Below are 20,459 nucleotides of genomic sequence, written 5' to 3' on the forward strand. Positions count from 1 at the left end.
ATTTTCTGTTTGTAATTTTTTTTACTATTTTGTCCTTTTTAATTTGTTTCTGTATCTGAGCTATGTTTAAAATTTTTAAAATTATTAATAGTTAAAATTAATATTAGATTGTAATTCAACTTGTTAATTATAAATCCGAGGTACATTTATATATATTTAAATATATTTATTTAATATAAATTTTAATCGTTGAAAAATATTTATCTGGTGCTAGCTATCATGATACTAACATTTAATTTAATAAAAACAATTAATTAAAGTTCGTTATCTGTCAATTGTTAATTTTTTTACCACTATTTCGATATAAGATAGAATTAAAGTGTCATTCCGATAATTTAACTTTCATTATATTAATTATCAAACAAAATTTAAATTTAATTAAAAAAGTATGACATACTATTCATGTTATATTTAGGTTATCAATCTTTCATGGTTGGAAATAGAGCCACTAAAAATTGTATTTTAACAGAAAAAAAAAATTCAGAAAGTTGTGGTGAATTAAATTAACAATGTAAAAGTATCAGTGTAAAAACAATTTATAACGTCACCATGAATATTCAACTTTAAAAATAATCAGTGACAACTTTAGAATTGTAAAATGTTGAAGCCTATACAATTTGACGTTTATGATGGTTGTCATTCTTCTTCTTTTTTTTTCTTTTAAACCACCAATAGTACGTCGAATTTAGGAGTTTCGATGTAATGTTTGTCAGACAGAAGCCAAAGAGTCACCCTTTTGATTCTTTTTTCTTTTTTCTTTTAAATCACCAATAGTACGTCGAATTCTAAAGGGTTTCGACGTATTATTTTTCAGCCTGAAGCCAAAGAGTTACCTTTTTTTAATTCTTTTTTATTTTTTTAAACAACAAATAATACGTCGAATTCCGTAGGGGCTTCGACGTATTATTTGTCAGCCATAAGCCAAAAAGTAACACCTTTTTAATTCTTTTTTCTTTTTTCTTTTAAACCACATATAATAATTTTGTAGGGCTTCGACGTACTATTTTTCAGCTAGAAGCCAAAGAGTTACTCTTTTTAATTCTTTTTCCTTTTAAACCACCAATAATACGTCGAATTGTGTAGGGGCTTCGACGTATTTATTTGTCAGCCAAAAGTTTCCCCTTTTTATTTTTTTTTCTTTTTTTCTTTTACAACACATCAATAGAACGTCTAATCTGCATGGGGCTTCGACATGATGGGCATTGTAGTGGTTGGATGCATTAATTGAGTGTTGTTATCAAAATCCTAAGACATCTATTACAAAATGATGTTTGAACGTCAAATGCTCCAGTGTTAGACGACAAAAGGTTAGTGAATTCAATAAAAATTTGAGCGGGAGATTGAAAATTCATTCATTTTATCTTAGCACGCGAGACTCTCTTCTCTTCTCAAACTTTTCTCGAACGAAGTTTGACGACCATTACATGTAATCTTTCTTTCATTTGATACAAATGCATGTTAATTAACTACTTTATGTATGATTTTCGTTTGTTTTGACCGATTATTTTTGTGTTATTGTCCTTCATAGGTGCATTCTGCTTTCTCTTTCACTAGTGACGACACTTTATTCCGACGAACCCACCTTTTGAAGGTTAGTTTTCGTTTTCGTTTTGAAGAACTTATTTGTTGAACTTGTTTGTTGTTTTTTTTGTTAAACTTGTTTGTTGTTGTTTGGTTGAACTTATTTGTTGTTGTTGTTTGATTGAACTTGTTTGTTTTTTTTATTGTTATTTGTTGTCGATACTACACTACATGTTCATAGTTCATGCTTTATAAAATACAAAAAACTGAAGTTTGTTGTTTTTGTGTTTTCCAAGTCTAGTGGAATTGTAAAAAAGGATCACAATTAATTAAAAAAACAAAAAAAAATTATTAACATCTTATATTGACAAAATTCGACGTTAATTTAACGTTTTATATTGACAAAATGTCAAATTTTTTAAATTTGACATCAATTTAACGTCTCCCAATATGACGTCGGTCTCAAATTTGACGTAAAATGCCCAAAATATTCGATGTTGTATGCTATTTTTGTACTAGTGTATATTTAGTCTATCAAATTGAATTTTAAATCTAAAATTCATTTTTTAGTGAATACAATTAGAAATAAAAAGAACTTATTTCAGTGTGTTTACACAAAACATTGTGCGTGAACATAGTTAGGACAAATATTTTAAAAGGGAAACAAATATTTGATGTGATAGAATCCATAAAATAAGAGCAGATTATTATACAAATAGTTGTAATTAAAATATGTTTTTTAATTTCAAGGACCAAAAAGAATGAATTTTAATTTTAGGATATTAAAAATTATAACTAAAAGTGAATGAGTTTATTATAAAGATATGGAAAATACATTCTTCTACAAATTTTAATAAATTGGTCCCTTTTTTTAAATTATTTAACTAACATTCTTAATTAAAAAATCAAATAAAAGTTGAATGATGATAGAAGGAGCTGTTAAGGTAAAAGTCAACAAGAGTGGCTAAGTAGCTGCTAATGCAGCACCACCACCACTCTCTTTCCTTCAATTCTCTAACCCAATTATTAACATTAACTAGCCACGTTCCACTTTAAACAAACCAAACGCACCCCGTCCAAGTCCTCTTCTCGATGTGACGTCGTTTCACCTTCCCCAGAACCACCACCACCACTACCACCCCCACTCACTCACCCACACTATTTCTAATCCAACAAACCCGACCCAAAACCTCACTTTCTCTCTTTCTCTCTCTAACATGGACCAAGGCCAGCGCCATGTCAGCGCCACCAGCGCAACTAACAGTCCCGTGCTCCGCTGCACCACCGTCTGCACTCTCCCCTTCGCGCGCCTCGTCGCCGCCTCCCGCCGCCGCCTCTTCCTCTCTGACTGTGCAGACGGTCGATCCGACGACGACGACGGCGCTGAGTGCGGGTACTCACGAGCGGTGTTGGTCCTCGACATGGTCTGGAACCTCGCCTTTGTCGTCGTTGCCGCCGGCGTCCTCCTCTCCACGCTTAGCGAGCGGCCGTCCACGCCGCTCAGACTCTGGCTCTGCGGCTACGCGTTCGAGTGCGTTCTTCATATGACTTTCGTCTTCTTTGAGTTCCGCGTCGGAGTTCGCGATTCCTTTGCTCACACTACCTATTGGTAAATACTCTCTTCACTTCACTGCCACTAGTTTTTTCTTCAATTCCTGCCTCGACAAATGATTATTTTAATTTTAATTTTTTTTTTAAATTATGAATATTTTTCTGTTGAATTATAATCTTTTTAATTGACATGTTCGTGTGTGTGTGTGTGTGTGAGAGAGAGAGAGAGAGGGAGAGAGGGAGGGAGCTATGACTAGTAGCTATCTGATGTTCGAAATTAGATATGTGATGATGTTGATTTGGCGTGCTGCGATGATGATTCCTTTCTAATGGTGAATGAAATTGAAGTTAGGGAGAGTTTTTCTGAGGGTACAATTGTTCTAAAACGTATTTCTTACTGTTATAAATTATTTGTGATTGGGAAATTATTGCTTTCTAAGATTGGTCATGGATTGTTATTGTGCATTGGAGAAGCTGACTGGCGATGGAGCTGACTTGATTTTCAATTATTGTTGAGAAATTGTGATGAATGCGTGGAAGGGGACGTTGCTTGTTTTTAGTCGAGGCTGTTTTTGTTTCAGATATTGAGACTTGATACCTCGTTGTGATGAACTAAATGTTGTAAGGAGAAGAGTTTGTCGATAGCTATTGCAGAGTGTCTGTTATTAGAATATTCTTTCTCCTTCACTGTCTTTAGAAGAATAATGGTCCTTAGTTGTTATGTGTGTTTTCCTTTCAATTCTATGCATTGGAAGATAGTTGAACTCTCATTTCACTCTATTCTTTTTGTTTTTAGCATTGTGAAGAAGCTAGAGCCCATAAACACTCTGGCATCGTCTGTTTGGTGGGTGTTTGGATTTTATTGGATTGTTGTTGGTGGCCAAGCACTTTTGGAAGATTCTCCGAGGCTCTACTGGTAAGTAAGAACCTTAATTTGGATTATGTTTTGCTTTTCTTGTTTTTTAGGGGGGACCAAGGGGTGTTTGATAACCAAAGTTATTATGTATACCAAGAAAGAATAAAAGAAGTGGTTACAATTTGTACAGCTGGGTAAACTTTTTATTTACTTTTCTTTGATGTAAAACAAAAGTTTAAAAAAAAATCAGGAATTCTACTTCTCAAAAGTTCTTCCTTAAGTGAGTCCTGGAGAGAATTAGATGGAATCGAAGTTTATACTTAGAAATTTTGCTAAATGGATTATTGTAGAAAGTTCAACCTTGAATTGAATGTCATACAATTATATAAGCAAGGGGAATAAAATTAAGAGAATATTAATTCTTACATGTCTTCCCGCAATTAATTTGTCTTGATCTCACTTATTTCAATTAGGATAAATTTGTAATTCAATATGTGATGGGCCTATGGCTCATGTATTGGAGAAGAAAGGGAGGGACAGATTAAACAATGACGATGCCCTGCAGGCATATGGCAGGTTGAAAAAGGATTGTGCACGGGCAGTGGAGATAGGAAAGTGATTAGTGAAAGGAGCAATGGAGTGGAGGAATTAATAGGAATATATAGGGAAGAAAATAATAGCATGAACTGGTGGCTATGATAAATGGGGCAGTAGGCTGTGGGATATCATAGAATTTGGCATAGGCTGTGGGAGACTGGGTAGCTTTTGAAGTTCTGCTCAATTCTGCTTCTTAGTGCTCTGTTCTTTTCTATAGTTCTTGTTTGTTGTTTCTACCCTATAGAGGACTTTCTTCCGATGTAAGGATCCTGAGTAGCCTTTGTTAGATAAATAATACCTGAATTTCTGTTTCTATTAGTATAATGTATGGTTTTGTTCTAAATTTCTTTGTTTCTTTCAAATATTGGGAGAATTGAAATGAAGTCAAGCACGATCCTCCTTCTCTTCTTTAAGAAATCTTTATTATTTCTCAATTCTATTGGCCAGATAATTTACATTTATCATGCTTTTCCAACCCTGAAATATGTTGATGAAATTTAATATTTAATAACTGTGAAATGATATGACCCATAGTTAGGACTGGAGACCAGCAAGCTTCATTATCTTGATATTTTACATATAATCCTTACACTGAAATTTGGAGTTACCTTTTCCATGACACGGCGGTATTGTTGCATAAGGAAGTATTTTTTGATAAAGGTTCCCAATTTCTTGTTTATGATCATATATGCTCTTGAGGAGTTGTAGTTGCTGACTATTTCAAACTAGAACCGTATGTGTCGAGCATGTATGCTTGACTCTGTATTACTGGGAATAGACACCTCGATGAGCTTATTACTTCAGACTCTAAAAAAGGTCATCCCCGCCGGAAAAGTAATATAGTTAAATACAAGTATATGTAACTATTTTTTAAGCATATATAACTAATTCACCAACTGTTTACTTCATCATCTAATTTAGTTTAGTGTTATGTTTTCCGGTGGTGTATTGAGTGTTTGGGATGCTCAATAATATATTTATCACATTTGTGCAGGTTAACAGTGGTCTTTCTAGCCTTTGACATATTTTTTATTATCTTTTGCATTGGGATGGCATGTGTAGTTTTCTTTGCTCTCTTCTGTATCATCCCAATAATAGCACTAGCTTATGCTATGAAAATCAGAGAAGGCGCATCAGAAGAAGATATCAGGTCACTTCCTATGTATATGTTTAGTCAGTCAAATTCATTGGTGATGGTTGATGACAACAAGAAACAGCTTGTTAACACAAAAGTAGATTCATGCAATGGAAGCCATATGAGTGAACTTTCTCTCAATCCAGATGATTCTGTGAGTTCTGACTCTGTGTTCTCGTATCTTTCATCCAGTAATTATTTGGTGCTAATCTAATTTTGTTGTTTGTACTTAGTAACTGGTGCCTTTCTTGCATGTTAAATTTTATTCCCTTAAACTGCCTTGTCATTTTTTGATACTATTCTGATATTTGATCTGATTTATCTTTCTTTGATTACTTAATTGCATTACATTTTTATTTATTTCTGATGTACTAATGTCTAAACTTTTAGTGGAAACTGGAATTTTTCCTCTTGTTAATATATCAGCATGCATGCATTCTTTAGTTTTACATTTTATATATAAATCAATACCGATGATAGATTTTTCAAATTACGGGACTTTCCAACCCCTTTCTCCCGATGTCTGATTTGGAGCAATTGTAATATATTTTTTCCAGTGAGAGAAAAGGCATTAGGGGTGTAACTGACGTCTGACCCCTTTCCGTTGTCTCCACTAAAAAGCACCCAAATTGCAAACAAAGGCTCTGAATTGTGTAAAATGGATGTAGAAATTAAAGTTTCCTTTTTTGGGTGGTGAATATCGAAATAAAATTGTGACAACCTAAAATTGATTTGTATAAAGTTGAAGTGCATCTTGAAACTACTTAACGATAATTAAGCTGCAGCTGCTGATTATATTGTAGGAATGCTGTATCTGCCTATGTCCATATGCTGATGGAGCAGAAGTGTACCGCCTTCCTTGTACCCACCATTTTCACTGTGAATGCATTGGCCGTTGGCTTCGATCAAAAGCAACCTGCCCGCTCTGCAAATTTAATATCCTTAGAGGTGATACGTTGGTTTGACCTTTCAGAGACAAAGATTGGACAATGGTAATCATCCCTCAAAACCAACATGACACTGGAGAGCCAACACACCCGAGACATTCTGCTGACCGCTGTTGGTAAATAAAAAGTAGGAAAGGAAATGACCCCTTCAGCTTTTACTGGGTTCTAGTCTTAGGATTAGTTTCCATAAAGCACTTGCATCTTCAAGTGCAAAATGTTCTTAATTTTATGACGGAGTATGTAAATATTGTCCGACCGAGGAGAACGTCTCCCCATAAGTTGTACTTACATTATAAGGGATGTTATAAAAACAATTTTTCTGTACAGAATTCATTTTTTGTTTGAGCCCTTTAACCACCTCCTCCACCTTAAACCTATAAAATAGTAGGATGGGAATGGGAAAAGGGAGGCGAAGAATCGTAATGGATCTTGGATAAAGGGTGTTAGGATTGGCATTTGAATTCTCAATTCTCACCCTTTCTGATGGAGTAAACTTTCCCATCTCTGAAAATATTGTATCATCGAATTTAATGTCAGTTTCCACCGAAAAGAACTGTACTAAATACTCCATACAGGCCTTAGAACTTCTTCCTTTCCTCGACCTCCGAATGTATGAAGAGTTTGTACACTCATATTTTCATCACAAATCATCATGTATATATATATTAAGTTTTTAAAGTTTACAATAAGTACTTAAAAAATCGTATTTTAATTAGTTTGCATTGTAAATTAAACTCTTTTTTGATTGCTTAACCTGCCAATATAGTAGAGAACAAATTCCCGAACAATCTAAACTGCATAATGGAATTCATAAAGGCAGCATATGTTCATCTAGCGTGTTCATATTGGGTTGAAAATATACCAAATATCAAATAGCAGAAAGACTCATTAAGATTCATCCATTTTAATGGCATGACCAGTTATGTTAACATGGATTTCAAATAAAAACCCTAATTCACCAAATCATGGAAAGCTAAACAGACAAAACACGATTCATTGAAATTAATAAATTTGTCAAAATACACGGTGGATGGCAAAACAATTACAGTGAAAATAAAATGAGAACAAGCTTAAACCTGCATAAAGCAAATTGAAATTAAAGTAATAGTTTTCATAGATTATCATACATTCTTCAATTTCTTCATCTTAGAAGGTGGCCATCTACCCTTCTTCCTCAACTTGCGCTTCCGAAGAAGCCTTTTCCTTCGCAACCTTATCTTCTTCGCCAGCTTCATCCTCAGCTTCTGCTCCTCTCTCTCCTTTACCTTTGACTCCAAAGGAAGCTTCTCCACACTCACGCCACTTTCTTTCTCGCTCTCCGCCGGAGGAAGCGCTTCCACCGGCAAACTAGAGCCGTCTGCGGCGGCAGAGACAATCAGCGCGCCTTTCTTCCCTCTGGGTGTCGTGATTCGAACTCCGTTCAAGGGCTTCGAGGGCTGAGCCACGTGTACTCTCAAAGCTGTCACAGTGGGAGGAAATTAAGAATGGAAAAAGATGAAAAAGTATTATGAAGAAATTGAGGTAAGAAAGAGAGAGAATTGGGAGTGAGGAGTAGTTACCAGTGGGAATGGGAAGTGCGAGAAGGGAGGAAGAAGAGGGGAATGAAGTATGGAGAGGGGAGAGTGTGAAGGAATTGAAAGAGAGGAGTGCCATGGTTTTTTACGTTTTGTTTGCAAAGTTATTTCGGGGAAACGAAGAAAAAGATAATTGGAAATGGGATTTTAGGATAAGCTACGCCATGGTGTGAGTCCTCTCCACCCACTGACGCTGCCTCTCTCTCTCTCTCTCTCTCTCTCTCTCTCTCTATATATATATATATATATATATATATATATATATATATATATATATATATATATATCAGCAAATACCTGTAATAATAAATTAACCCATTAAGTTTTGTTTGGGAGGGCTTTAGAGTGGCTGAAAAGGAAGGATTTGATTTCGTGGTTATTTGAACAAGGAAAATGATTACATATTCCATATGTTATCCTGAACAATGTTTACATGTTAAGTATAAAAAAAATCGTGATTAATTTTTTATGTATATTCAAATTTTTTGAAGTTAAAAAAAAATTTAGTAATATATCCCACGAAATTGGTTGAGGACACGGATGGGAAAGTATTTGATATTATGAAATAATTTTTCGTGACTGATTCTAAGTAGTGGCCAATAAATGGAAAAGGATAAAATATACTTTTATTCATACGAAGCGTATATAACTTTATTAAAAAAAATTAATTCATAAAATTGTAATGTTATTGTCATTATTCTTCGTTATGGAATGGAAAAAATAAAAAGGTTTTAATTATGAAAGATAATATATTTGCAAATATAGATGGAGTTTGATGGTAATAATCATCTATCAAAATTTGTTGATACATTAACTATACTCAGACCCAAAGCCATATGAAGAATAAATATCACGTCTAATATGGATAATTTTTATAGATGTTAGAATTCAATTAGCATCCCTGTAATTTGAAGGTAAAACAGTTCAAGTAATCCAAAAAATTGAATTAATGACATTAACTTGGAATTTCTCCAAATCGTGTACAAACAACAAAATTTCACAGAAATCCTCGTCATGGAAGCATATGGGGACGAAACAAGAGGGGGTAAGTGCAACAAAACCCACTGCTCCAACACTGCAGGAAAACAAATGCAGAACTTATTAGATGTGTGCAGTAAAACCCCAATATGAAGACTCCAAATGATCATATTTTCTTTATTTTTTTCTTCTATTTTTAAGGGCAATGGAAAAATGTGATAGAGCATCTACAATAAATAATGATATCAGCTTATCTTATTACTATAGAAAAGTTACTTGAAAAGAAAATAGAAATAATAACAGTTAAATTCAACGTAAACTCACCACAGAAAGCAATGGTCCCTGCTTAAATTTTCCGTGAAATGAAAACGTGATTGGCTTTGGACTGTCTCCAGGCCCTCTTATAAATCCACTAGAACACATAATTGGAAGGGAAAACAATGTCAAATGACATATAATCCAGCATTAAAATAATCAATAATAACAGAGATCAGTAATTGAACCATTTTCAATTCAACCATGAACTCACATTAAAGATGTAGATATAAGAGGTGTCCTTCTTGTATCATATATGGCGATCAGTCCCCTGTACATGTCATCTCCACCTTTAAAAGAAATAGCCAATCGCTCCCCCGAATTATCCCATGCTATCTTTTCAATTCCCTGACTGAATGAAATTATATAAGATAACCAACGGCCACAGTTTCTAACAAACCAAACATGATAACCAAACATCACATAACATAACATAATTCACATCCTGTCAAATATGGTTTGGGAAGGGTAGATGTATGCCACCCTGCTTTAGTAAGCAAAGACTGTCACTAGAATTTGAGCCATGACATCCAGGTGACAGACACAGTCTTAAGAATTTGTTCAGAAGGAATTTAATATAATGACGAGAGTTTAGGAGCACATAAAGGAATTGTTCAACATAAAAACATGAATTCATCTTTACCTTCCTGTCAATGATAATATTTCCGGCAAATCAACAGGTAACAGATGAGCATCTGGAAAGTCACGGATGAGGAAATTATCAATATATGACATTTCATAAAGAAAAAACAAAAACCAAAATAATTTGAAAAATTGCACATCATGAATGCTACAACAATCACATACATTAATATTAAAAATGAATTGAGGTTAAGACTACGACTTCAAAACAGAGGGCCGTAAGTCCTCAAAATTTGATAGCATGCTTCTATTGCTGCTATCAATCACTTCCCTTTTCCATCCAACTCACAAATTTTATTACGGGAAAAGATTGGTACTGTTTGTCATGGTCTTTGTTGTCAGCCTTTTTGTGGCAGTGTCTCACTATAAATAGACTTTATAGGTCAGAGACTGTATCACATTTATCCCATATATCTTTAATATATCCCATTTCCCTCTCTAACTTTTCCCTTTTCAATTTAGTTCCTATATTTCAATGCCACACTTTCATTTGTCCAGTATTAATATAGCAAAGATACAAAAAGTCAAAAACAACAAACTTAACATATCTTTAAACAAAAAAGGTCAGATACCTAGTGAGGGAGGCTTTGATGCAAAGTGAACAGATCCCAAAGTTGACGATTCAGAAAATGCAAGAAGTATCATGCGCCCATCTGGATCCCATGTTGCTCCCTGATAACATGTCATTGAAAGTAGAAACTAAATAAATGAGCATTTGCTATGAAAGAATAAAACTGTGCTGATCACTTCAATAGTACATAAATGCTAAGTTCTACCACTGAATCTTTTTTTCATAGATATTGTTGCACTCAAGATATAAGAACAGTAATAACTCCTAGTCTCAACCGAAGGTAAAGTATGAGTGATAATAGTACGTATTACATAAAATACAAAGCTTTTCTTCTACAAGAATATGAATGATGGAACATGTCTATTATATGTTCATCTCACTTGTAATTAAGGAGCTGTTTTAATGGCTCATTATAGACGTTTTGATAGAACAGAGGGAAAAATCGAGGTGCAAGTAAAATTTTCCCAAGTTTATGGGTGTGACTATGGCCCTAAACTTTCTTTTGGCATACAATTAGGTTTAAGGCTTTTCAGTGTTCTACTGATGGTTTATTGAAGGGAGTCACTGGTATTTCTGATTTGTGGAGTTATCAAAAACAGTGAAAAATATGTTAATTCTTTTTTTGCTCCAAAGAAGGGTTAGATTGCAATTAGCAATTAAAGATTTTCTTTTTTGCCTCTATATTAATTCAGCTCCTTAAACACTTAATTAATCCTTGATCTCTTCTATGGTTTCTTCAAGATATTCCATCATCCTAGCATGGACATTCTTTCTTGATAATAAATTCATCTTTTATTACGAAAGCAACATTACCCATCACCCTAAAATAAAAAGGTATGTTATAGCTCTTACATTTAAGCATAACTCAAATTTTACACTGAATACTATTGAAGATAATTCTATTTATACTATCAACATATTGTCAAACATATCAACACACTGGAGACGGTTAAGGACTAGATGCCACTTGCTATAAATAGGTCTTTGAGCACCAAAACATGAATGTAAATTTCATATACCTTGACAAAACCACTTGCTGATGACCATTGTTCTGATGTCCACGTGTTTGTCTCCCAAAGATAAAATGTTCCATCACTGAACGAGAAAAATAATGATGAGGGTGTGAATCATAAACAGTGCATGTTCAATAAATAATCATGTTTCACATTTTGCATTACAATTTTGAAGCAAAGAAGTAATCTCCAGTAGGTGACCACTTCAGCATTGATATGCCTCCCAATCCCCGCCGAATGGGTGTCCCTACAGCTATATATAATATCAAAGTAACCAGAGATTCAGAAATTAGAGACAACCATTAGAGCTTAAGATTTTTTATATGACAATATAAATTTTTGTGGTCTCATAGACAATCCAAAATTCAAGTAAAGGGTTGTTTTACGCCTTTGACAGCCAATGTAAAACATTTTGATATCCTGGACATAAATTACTCATGACAGATAGGAAATTGTTAAAAGAGATTTAATGGTAACTAATATATCTTAGATTTTGATTTCTAACTGAGCCCAACAACATCATTTGACATAAGTAATGGACCTCAACTAGTGAGATAAGAAAGTCATCGTCACTGTTGCTGATGAACAACAAAATGCCAATCTAGATATAAACACAGTCCTCACCCGCCATGCTCGAAACTATCAATCTAAGAATTCAGAATCAACATAGCATACGTAAGTAGGGACACAGAACTTTGATTGATTCTTCTTTAGCACAAAAAAGTTGGGAAGGGAGTACATTCCAGGGTCAGTCACACCACAAGCCTCAATAGGGCTTACAGGGCCACTTAAACTTCCGTATGTTAATGTGTTTGTTCAGTTCATCCGTCTAGGCTGTAAACATATGCAATTTAGGGTACTTTTAGGGAGAACAACTCAACCAGAAAAATCCAGAATGATTTTTAAACGTATTGGCATATCGCACGGATGTTTAAAAGTAAAGTGCAAAAGACTTAAGGAAGCAAAGATCTTGATCATACCTTGAGCAAAATCCCACACTGTGAATGAGGAGCTTTCATATGAACCAGATGCTAAGTATGTAAAAATAGGTTAAGAAAAGTATGGTTGAGTACATACAATTTAAAAAAAAAAAAAATACATATCTTCTTGCACTGGGAAACACATAAAAGAGCCCAAAAATAAGGACTTTTAAAATTTATAAGGATATCTTCCATCCGGGCTCCAAGTGAGAGCACTGATATGCTCATCGTATGGACTACGAAGAAAATCAACCAGGATATACCGATTTCCCGAGCTTCTAGACAAACTTCCTAAAAAGGAAGCAGCACCAGATCTAACAGATGCAGCATTTCCAGGATAAGAAGCAGCCCAGATGCAAATTCCACCCCTGCAAAAGTAAACCCAATTCCAGTAAACAAGAAAGCATACTCCAGACTAATTGACGTTGCATTCACCATAACAACCACACAGAGACAAAACCTCACTTGCAACCCACAGCAAGCATTTTCCCACCATTGGGCCTCCACTCCAGCACCCTAACGTCTCTCTGTGACTCATTCGCCAAAATGCTCGGATCCTTCCCCTCTATTCACAATGTCAGAGTATCAATCAGCAGTTACTAAACAAAAATTACAATAACTAAGACCTTGTTTGGATAAACTTTTCAATTAAACACTTATAGAAGAAAAAAAGAAGATAAAATGAAATAAGCTTCTCCCACATGTCAAATTACTAAAGATCCACGGTATAGATTATCAAAGCTTATTTTAATTTGTGAATAAGCTAATTTTAACTTGGAGGAATAACCTGTGCTTATTTTATCTTCTTATTTTCTTCTACCGATAATTTTATCCAAAAATACCTAAACAAGCAACCAATAACACGTCTCATGATCATAACAAGTACCAGATTCTTGGTAATCACGAACCAAAACTTGTGTAGGGGAAGAAATGAAAGCAATTATATGCTTATTAGGGTGCCAGCTTACTCCTTGGAGATCAACCTCCGGCAACAAATGCACCTGGCCCAACAATTAACATTCATATAACACCACACTATCAACCCACGTTAAATCATTCCGTAATGCAAAGAGTGAGACGAATCAAGCACAGCATACATCGTTAGGGTAAAATAGGCGTCCGAGATAAGTGTTCACGAGCCCTTGCAAGAGTGCCACCGGACCTTTCCTCTGAACGTTTTCTCCAGCGGCGTTCGCCGTCGTCGTTGCTCCTTCGTGATCGGAAGCCTCGCTCTCCAGAGAGTGAAAGGGAACGGGACTGAAGACCGATCCCTAATATAGAAAAAGGAAATGGTGATAATGAAGAAAATCGAGGGAATTGGGAAACGTCTATGATGCGATTAGTTACCAGGATTTTTCCGTAGGTTTGGTTGGCTTGATCGTCGGACAGAGCGTTCACTGTGACTGCAGAAAAAAAATTCAGTTAGAGAAGCAAAGCAATAGGAAGTGAGAGAGTAAGAGTGAGTAAGAGAGAGAGAGAGAGTTACTCAGGTCACGATTGAGTTCGCAGAGAGTGAGTGAACCCGGAGGAGGAAAGGAAGCCATTTTTGGTTCCCGTCAGAGAGAAAGTAGGGTTTTAGCTTTGATTCACCCTTGTTTTCCCGCTTTCTTCTTCCTTTAAGATGATATACAATAGATTATTGTATTAATTTTCAATTAAGTATTAAAAACTTCATTTTTATTATTAATGATATTGTTAGCCTTTTTCCTCTATTAGGTATCATGATCTTCCATGACTGAAAGGAACGAAGGAAAATAACCAGCGTGAAGATGATGAGAAGCAGAAGGTTACAAAACATAAAAACCAGAAAGGTGTTGCCTCCGTGTGATTCTACCAAGAAAGAGTTCTAAGATCCTCTTTAGGAATAACAGTGATTTTTCTTTCAACTATTCAAAAATACTGTAATTGGTTCTATCAGAATCGAAACCTGAGTTCAAGCAATGAATTTCTTGCATAGTCCTAAACACAGGTTCCTCTCACCCTTTACCCTCTTCATCCAACGCCGATGGAAGAAACCCACCGTTTCCGCCCAAACCCGTTTGGAGGACAGAGTACGAGACCCCCACTTGGACAAACTCATGACTCACCTCAAAAGACTCTACCTTGTCCTCGAAATCCACCACCTCATGTCCACACGCAAGCGCGCTCCCTTCGTCTCCCTCACCCTCATGTCCCGCTGGAGAAACATCCTCGGACTCAATGTCCCTGTGGGCTCCTTCCTCCACAAATACCCTCATGTGTTCCACGTGTTCGTCCATCCTTTCAGGAGGAACACGTGCTGCAGGGTCACGAAAAAGATGAAAGAGTTGATCTTGCTTGAAGGGGTGGTGGTGAGGCAGCAGGAGATGGAGGCTGTGAAGAGGGTGAAGAAGCTGCTGCTGATGTCTGTGAATGGCACTCTTCGTTTGCACGCTTTGAGGATGATCAGGAGAGAACTGGGTCTCCCTGAGGATTTCAGAGACTCCATCCTTGGGAAATTCAGTGGGGATTTTAAATTGGTTGGTTTGGAGGTTGTGGAATTGGTTGACTGGGATGCAGAATTGGGATTGGCTGAGGTTGAGAAATGGAGGGAGAGAGAGTACACAGAGAAGTGGTTGAGTGAGTTTGAGACCAAGTTTGCATTTCCCATTGGTTTCCCAACTGGGTTTAAGATTGAGAGAGGGTTTAGAGAGAGGTTGAAGAATTGGCAGAGGCTTTCATACACTAAGCCTTATGAACGGAAGGAGGTTGTTAGGGTGAGGACATGTGGTGGGATTGAACGGTATGAGAAGAGGGTTGTGGCTGTTCTTCATGAGCTATTGAGCTTGACTGTGGAGAAAATGGTTGAGGTTGATCAACTGGTTCATTTTCGTAGAGACTTAGGTATTGAAGTTAATGTGCGTGAATTGCTGCTAAGGCACCCTGGTATATTTTACATATCAACTAAAGGGAAGACTCTAATTGTTTTTCTTAGGGAAGCATATCGTAAAGGGGGTTTGATTGAACCGAATCCCGTGTATGAGGCACGTAGGAATATGTTGGATCTTGTTCTGTTAGGCTGTAGGAAAACCAGAAAATTGTTGGTTGGTGATGAGGCTAAGGAAGAGAGTAATGTTGTAGTATGTGAAAGGAATGAGGAAGGTGAAAGACAAGGAGATTGGGTGATTCCTTTCTTGGAGAACTGTGAGGAGAGTAGATCCCCTTGATGCTGTGTGTAAAGGTAGCAGATGTAGGATATTTGAAGAGATTATGAAAATGGTTTCAGGATTTGGAGTTCATTGCCTTCGGCTTCTATTTCCTTGAGCAGTGTTTCATTTGCATTCTACTGATCTCCTTCGATTTTTCATGTGGTAGCTAGATGAAACATACTACAATGGTTGACAAATAAGCACCTTTATGTTAAATACGTGCAATATCTTTACTCCATGTGTTGTCTTTGGTTGCTATACTAACTCAAACTTGTAGAATTAAAGGATTATAAATTAATGATGTTCAGTTGTCTTTCCTGTTGTATTTGTTATAGGAAATTACTTCTATTTACTTAATATTTATTAATTCATTGCTTTCGACTCCAAATGGAAAATGAAGACTGAGAAGATTATTAGGAGGTGGGGTGGAAGAGATGTAGGCATCGAGAAATCTGAAGTCTAAGTAGTGCAATGTTACTGCTATTTACCTTCCAATTAAAAGCAAACATGGTTAGACCGGCTATGTCATTTGCTCAAGACTGGTATAAATTTATTAACAGAGCTGACAGACTACTACACTACTGTCACACAGACTGATAGAGTCCTTAAGATGATATATGCTTGCAAGTTGCAATATGTTATGCTCTGAAATCAACAAGAACTGGTCTGGTTGACGCCATACTTTCTGCCCCTGTCTTAGAAGTAAATTGATTTTTTTTTTTTTAATTTTGTTTCTGAAATTTATCTCTTGCCTTTGGCATTTTGGGTCTATCCTCATTGCTAATGTTATCAAGCTTTATTTGTCATTACTTTTTATATGGATTCTAAAAGGATTACTTTTTTGGTCAATCCTTAATTTACTTCTTGTAGCATTGCGTGCCTATGCTTTTCATTCATATATGTTAATTTTGTTAATAAATTTAATCTTATTTTCTACAGCATGCAATAGATCAAGTGCAGTCACTGGACTTGAAGAGGACATTAGTCTTTACTTTTCTCGGTTTTGCTTTAATGGGTCCAACATTATATTTTTGGTAATTCCCTAAAACCTATGTTGGTATCTCTGAAAGTAAACTCTTTGTATAGCCTAATAAGTATGAATTTGTGACCGTATTTTACATAATATAATGACACAACCCAACAACAGTAGCAATAAGAGCAATATGTTGTTAGGTCCTTGGTTTAGGTTTTCTTAATAATGTTGATAATATTTATTCATTACCTAATGAATATTATTAGAAGAATCATGAAGATTGATTTCTAATATTTGTGGGCTCTATCTTTAGGAAATTTTCTGCCATGGTCACATGAGTTTGGATGAAGGCTGAACGATTTGTCAAGTCTGTCTCATTCCATTGCTCTTCCTGACATTTTTTTTAGGTATTTGTATCTTGAGTAAATTGGTGAGCATCAGATGCATTTTTCCTGCTTGTACTAAGATATTTCTATTGGTCCTCCAATACACTCCCTGTCGCCACATTGTGTCATTATTAATTAATTTTGTGCTTCTGTGTGATAGTTTAATTTTGAATGTTATGAAATATTTTCGTAGTTCTTATTTTCTCCCATATTCATTGGAGATTTTTTTACCTACATTGGTGACACTTGAGGGAAATCCATCACAAGCTGTAACCCAAGCTAAAACAGGTGTGTTTAAGTTACTCGCTTTTGTTAAAACGTATTCAAAGAGTGGTTATCAATGTTGTCATGTTTATTAGTGTATATTCATCTACCAATTTCATTTTGTAGGAGTGGTTCTCTACAGTTCAAGCAAACTGGAAGTTGTGGATACCTTTTCAATTTCTCAACACAACAATTTCAGGTTAGACTGGTAGACTCATGCACACACACTGGGGATTTTACTTCAACATAAATCTATTCACCACTCTGATACATGTTGGCATTTTAATATTGAAGATCAATGTCTAATTTGACTTCACCAATGCTTAATTTTCTTTCTTGAAATTCATTTAAACGAACTAGGATTTTATTTAGTCGATTGCTCCTCGTGGAAATTCATAGTTCTTGAAAAAAGAATTTTCTATTGATCTTTCAATAGATACTCTCTCATACTACCTTTTAATCCTTTTTTAGCTGAAAAGCAACGGAAAAATGAACATAATAAAGGAACTTTTTATTAACATTTCCATCTTCATCTTGCAACATGTTTGGATCTCTGGGATGCATCTTTTTGGTCCCTTGCTTTCAAGTATTATATCATACGAAAATGGGGTGCCGTTTGGCTTTCTTAGTCGGTTGACAAGGCTACCCAGTTGTTTGCAGTTCATTGTTCCATTTTTTTTATGTAAAGCAAACATTTACATTCACACGCATATACTCTTTACTCACAGTTGATCTTTAATTACATTGAGAAGTTCTCAAATGCCTAAAATCAGTAGAATGGAACTATCTTTGGTTATGCTTGCTGACATTTCAGATGGATATTTTTCAACTTACCCTACCAGATTGTATTTGATGTTGATAGTACTCCTAATGTATTCTTCAATGTTCTTATATTTGTTTCTCCATTTTATTTAATGTTATTGTTGAGTTTAAAGTAAATGGACATAATTTCAGGTCCTTGCTGCTAATGTTATTGCTTTGGCTTGGATGTCATTCTCTCATTTAAGGCACACAAAGAGGTTCTTCCAAAATAGGTAAGCTTTATGTTCCTTGAATGCACAAGACCTAATTTTTAGTACCTAGCCTTTTGACCTTAGGAATTGAAATATACACCAACCTGAGGCAAGAAGAAATTCCTAGGATCTTTCCTATGAATAGCTTCATCATTAAGTACTTGTAAAGGTGGTCTTTCTGTGATTAAAAGTGAAAATACAATATTCTTCAAATGACCATTGGCAATTATAAAGTTACTCGTTACTATAATATCTAACAGTTCACCTTCAACAAAGAATTATTAGGACACTTGGAAGAAAAATAGAATAGTTATGCTGAGTGATTCAATATGTATTGCCTAACAAAAGCCATCTTGTAATAGGGTGATGTACAAAATCCTATTATTATAGATTAGAGCTGGAAAAAAAACTAATATAACTATAGTTAATTGTACCGTATAATACTAAAAAAAACTAATCCATTTTTATTAGAAAGTTAAATATACTGTTTTTTAGTTTAGTTTTTAAAACTCAACGTATCACATTTTTAGTTCAGTTAACTATAGGAGAACTAACCCTCCCCTAGCTGATGCGGCGTTGCCCACCATGATCTTGTTGGCAAAGGAGAGCTCCAACGAAAACTCACTCACAGTGATCCTGCCGTGATGCAATCGCTGCCCACCGTTGTCGTCGAATGAGCTCCAACGAAAACCCACGGTGACTCTGCCCTAGCCCTACCGTGACGCGTGACTGCTGCCACCGTGACTCTGTTGACAAAGGAGAGTTCCAACGGTGACCCTGCTCTGACCCTTGTCGTTGTTGCTGTATACTGTCGAGGAGCCTGTCTTGTTCACTGCCATACCGACCGTCGAGGTAAGTAATGATTCGATTATTGTGTTCGAGCTTTCTCTCTTTGCCTCCCCCCTCTCTGTGTTGTCTCTACCTCTCTGTCATGTCTCTGCCTCTATGTGCTGCTGCCTTACATGTATATGGTTTTGTTTGATCTCTGCATAATCATAATCCTGTGATTAATAACTTTTATAATTTAAAAGAAACTGGAATATGTCCAAGAATATTATCGTGTTAGCTCTTAATGACGTTGATCCAAAGTTTTAGCAAAACCTCTCTTATGTTGAATAAGAAGTTTCACAAGAAAAAGAATATTAACTAATAGGATCATAGTCGAATTCATGACAACGTTTGCACAAAAGGGTCTCACATAACTAGTTGAGAATTCAAAAAAACTCTTACTATTTTCCTTAAGATTACAAGACACAATGCATGAAGTAAGAAGTACCAACATTAGATTGCACCATAAACACCTTAAATTCTTCGTCCACAGGTATGATAATTATAGGGCTATTTCTTCATGTATCTCCATTTTTTTACTGCACTCCCATAAAACTAACTTGAAATTAGTTTTTATTAAAATTATAATAAAAAGATAAAAGTTACATTTGACTTTCTATTTTTAATGTATTTTACAATATATTTTCGGACTGAGAAATATTTTGGAATATATATTTTTATGGAATATATGTACACCTATCAAATTAGAGTTTTTAATACATTTCAATAAAGAGAAAAATTGGAATTTTAGGATTTATGAGGGTGAGGAAGAAAAAAAAAGGAGGTGCAAGAAGAAACTTTCTGATTACTAATTGCACCATAGTGAAAAGATTAAAATTCCCTCGTCTGCGTCGCACAATGTTTGTTACATTGCTGTCATTGTCATCATTATTTCCTCGGCATTTTCATCTTAACACTGGATTTAAGTAACTAATATTTTTAATGGGATGGGATTTCTTACAATGATTACGAGCTATTCTGAAAATTTTAGTTTCTATATAAGTGGAATTTACATCAATTGTATAATGTTCAAAATAATTTATATAAATAAATCTCGTTCGTACTAGGGTTATTTAAAAATAAAATCAAATTTTGGAATAATCAAACTTGGTTAACTATTAGTTGAAGGATTATCTTGGGATGTTGGG

The 20,459-nt window shown here is 35.3% G+C and overlaps 4 protein-coding genes across 6 annotated transcripts; 2 read left to right on the forward strand and 2 right to left on the reverse strand.

Moving 5' to 3' along the window:
• Window positions 1–2,510: 2,510 nt before the first annotated feature.
• On the forward strand, window positions 2,511–6,955 carry LOC124849055 (E3 ubiquitin-protein ligase At4g11680-like). The gene is made up of 4 exons (XM_047326907.2): window positions 2,511–3,130; window positions 3,869–3,988; window positions 5,520–5,814; window positions 6,464–6,955. The coding sequence occupies exons 1-4, from the start codon at window positions 2,739–2,741 to the stop codon at window positions 6,623–6,625; spliced, it is 969 nt and encodes a 322-aa protein (XP_047182863.1). The 5' UTR covers window positions 2,511–2,738; the 3' UTR covers window positions 6,626–6,955.
• A 620-nt stretch (window positions 6,956–7,575) lies between these two features.
• Window positions 7,576–8,399, reverse strand: PSRP5 (plastid-specific 50S ribosomal protein 5). The gene is made up of 2 exons (XM_047326906.2): window positions 8,167–8,399; window positions 7,576–8,066 (listed from the first exon to the last, which is right to left on the reverse strand). The coding sequence occupies exons 1-2, from the start codon at window positions 8,258–8,260 to the stop codon at window positions 7,729–7,731; spliced, it is 432 nt and encodes a 143-aa protein (XP_047182862.2). The 5' UTR covers window positions 8,261–8,399; the 3' UTR covers window positions 7,576–7,728.
• Window positions 8,400–9,031: 632 nt separating this feature from the next.
• LOC124835767 (Transducin/WD40 repeat-like superfamily protein) lies at window positions 9,032–14,294 on the reverse strand. Its single transcript, XM_088116242.1, has 14 exons — window positions 14,167–14,294; window positions 14,028–14,083; window positions 13,778–13,951; window positions 13,567–13,681; window positions 13,146–13,245; window positions 12,866–13,048; window positions 12,681–12,736; window positions 11,866–11,953; window positions 11,707–11,782; window positions 10,689–10,788; window positions 10,118–10,169; window positions 9,689–9,826; window positions 9,484–9,571; window positions 9,032–9,256 (listed from the first exon to the last, which is right to left on the reverse strand). Exons 1-14 carry the CDS (start codon window positions 14,222–14,224, stop codon window positions 9,194–9,196), a joined length of 1,347 nt encoding a protein of 448 aa, XP_087972368.1. The 5' UTR covers window positions 14,225–14,294; the 3' UTR covers window positions 9,032–9,193.
• Window positions 14,109–19,843, forward strand: LOC124835772 (protein ROOT PRIMORDIUM DEFECTIVE 1). Of its 3 annotated transcripts, XR_015786860.1 has the most exons (6): window positions 14,109–14,247; window positions 14,397–14,491; window positions 16,787–16,881; window positions 17,134–17,494; window positions 17,597–17,669; window positions 18,425–19,843. XR_015786860.1 is itself a non-coding variant. In XM_088116244.1 (3 exons), exon 1 carries the CDS (start codon window positions 14,621–14,623, stop codon window positions 15,863–15,865), a length of 1,245 nt encoding a protein of 414 aa, XP_087972370.1. In that variant the 3' UTR covers window positions 15,866–16,549; window positions 16,787–16,881; window positions 17,134–17,365. The 3 variants fall into 3 exon arrangements, 2 of the variants coding, with proteins under 2 accessions (XP_087972370.1, XP_087972369.1); XM_088116244.1 differs by lacking the exons at window positions 14,109–14,247; window positions 14,397–14,491; window positions 17,597–17,669; window positions 18,425–19,843 and adding an exon at window positions 14,621–16,549 and having other exon boundaries at window positions 17,134–17,365; XM_088116243.1 differs by lacking the exons at window positions 14,109–14,247; window positions 14,397–14,491; window positions 17,597–17,669; window positions 18,425–19,843 and having other exon boundaries at window positions 14,621–16,881; window positions 17,134–17,365.
• Window positions 19,844–20,459: the final 616 nt, after the last annotated feature.

This window comes from Vigna umbellata, chromosome 5, assembly GCF_029865625.1.
Source record: "Vigna umbellata cultivar VRB3 chromosome 5, Vumbellata_1.0, whole genome shotgun sequence".
In the NCBI taxonomy this organism is placed as follows: domain Eukaryota; kingdom Viridiplantae; phylum Streptophyta; class Magnoliopsida; order Fabales; family Fabaceae; genus Vigna; species Vigna umbellata.

Coding starts and splice junctions, on each gene's coding strand:
- LOC124835772 (XM_088116243.1), top strand. CDS start 14,621: ATGAATTTCTTGCATAGTCCTAAACACAGGTTCCTCTCACCCTTTACC.
- LOC124849055 (XM_047326907.2), top strand. CDS start 2,739: ATGGACCAAGGCCAGCGCCATGTCAGCGCCACCAGCGCAACTAACAGT. Junction 3,131..3,868: donor TTTGCTCACACTACCTATTG/GTAAATACTCTC, acceptor TTTTGTTTTTAG/CATTGTGAAGAAGCTAGAGC. Junction 3,989..5,519: donor GATTCTCCGAGGCTCTACTG/GTAAGTAAGAAC, acceptor ACATTTGTGCAG/GTTAACAGTGGTCTTTCTAG.
- LOC124835767 (XM_088116242.1), bottom strand. CDS start 14,224: ATGGCTTCCTTTCCTCCTCCGGGTTCACTCACTCTCTGCGAACTCAAT. Junction 13,952..14,027: donor AAACCTACGGAAAAATCCTG/GTAACTAATCGC, acceptor TTTCTATATTAG/GGATCGGTCTTCAGTCCCGT. Junction 13,246..13,566: donor TCGTGATTACCAAGAATCTG/GTACTTGTTATG, acceptor CATTGTGAATAG/AGGGGAAGGATCCGAGCATT.
- PSRP5 (XM_047326906.2), bottom strand. CDS start 8,260: ATGGCACTCCTCTCTTTCAATTCCTTCACACTCTCCCCTCTCCATACT. Junction 8,067..8,166: donor CGCACTTCCCATTCCCACTG/GTAACTACTCCT, acceptor CCACTGTGACAG/CTTTGAGAGTACACGTGGCT.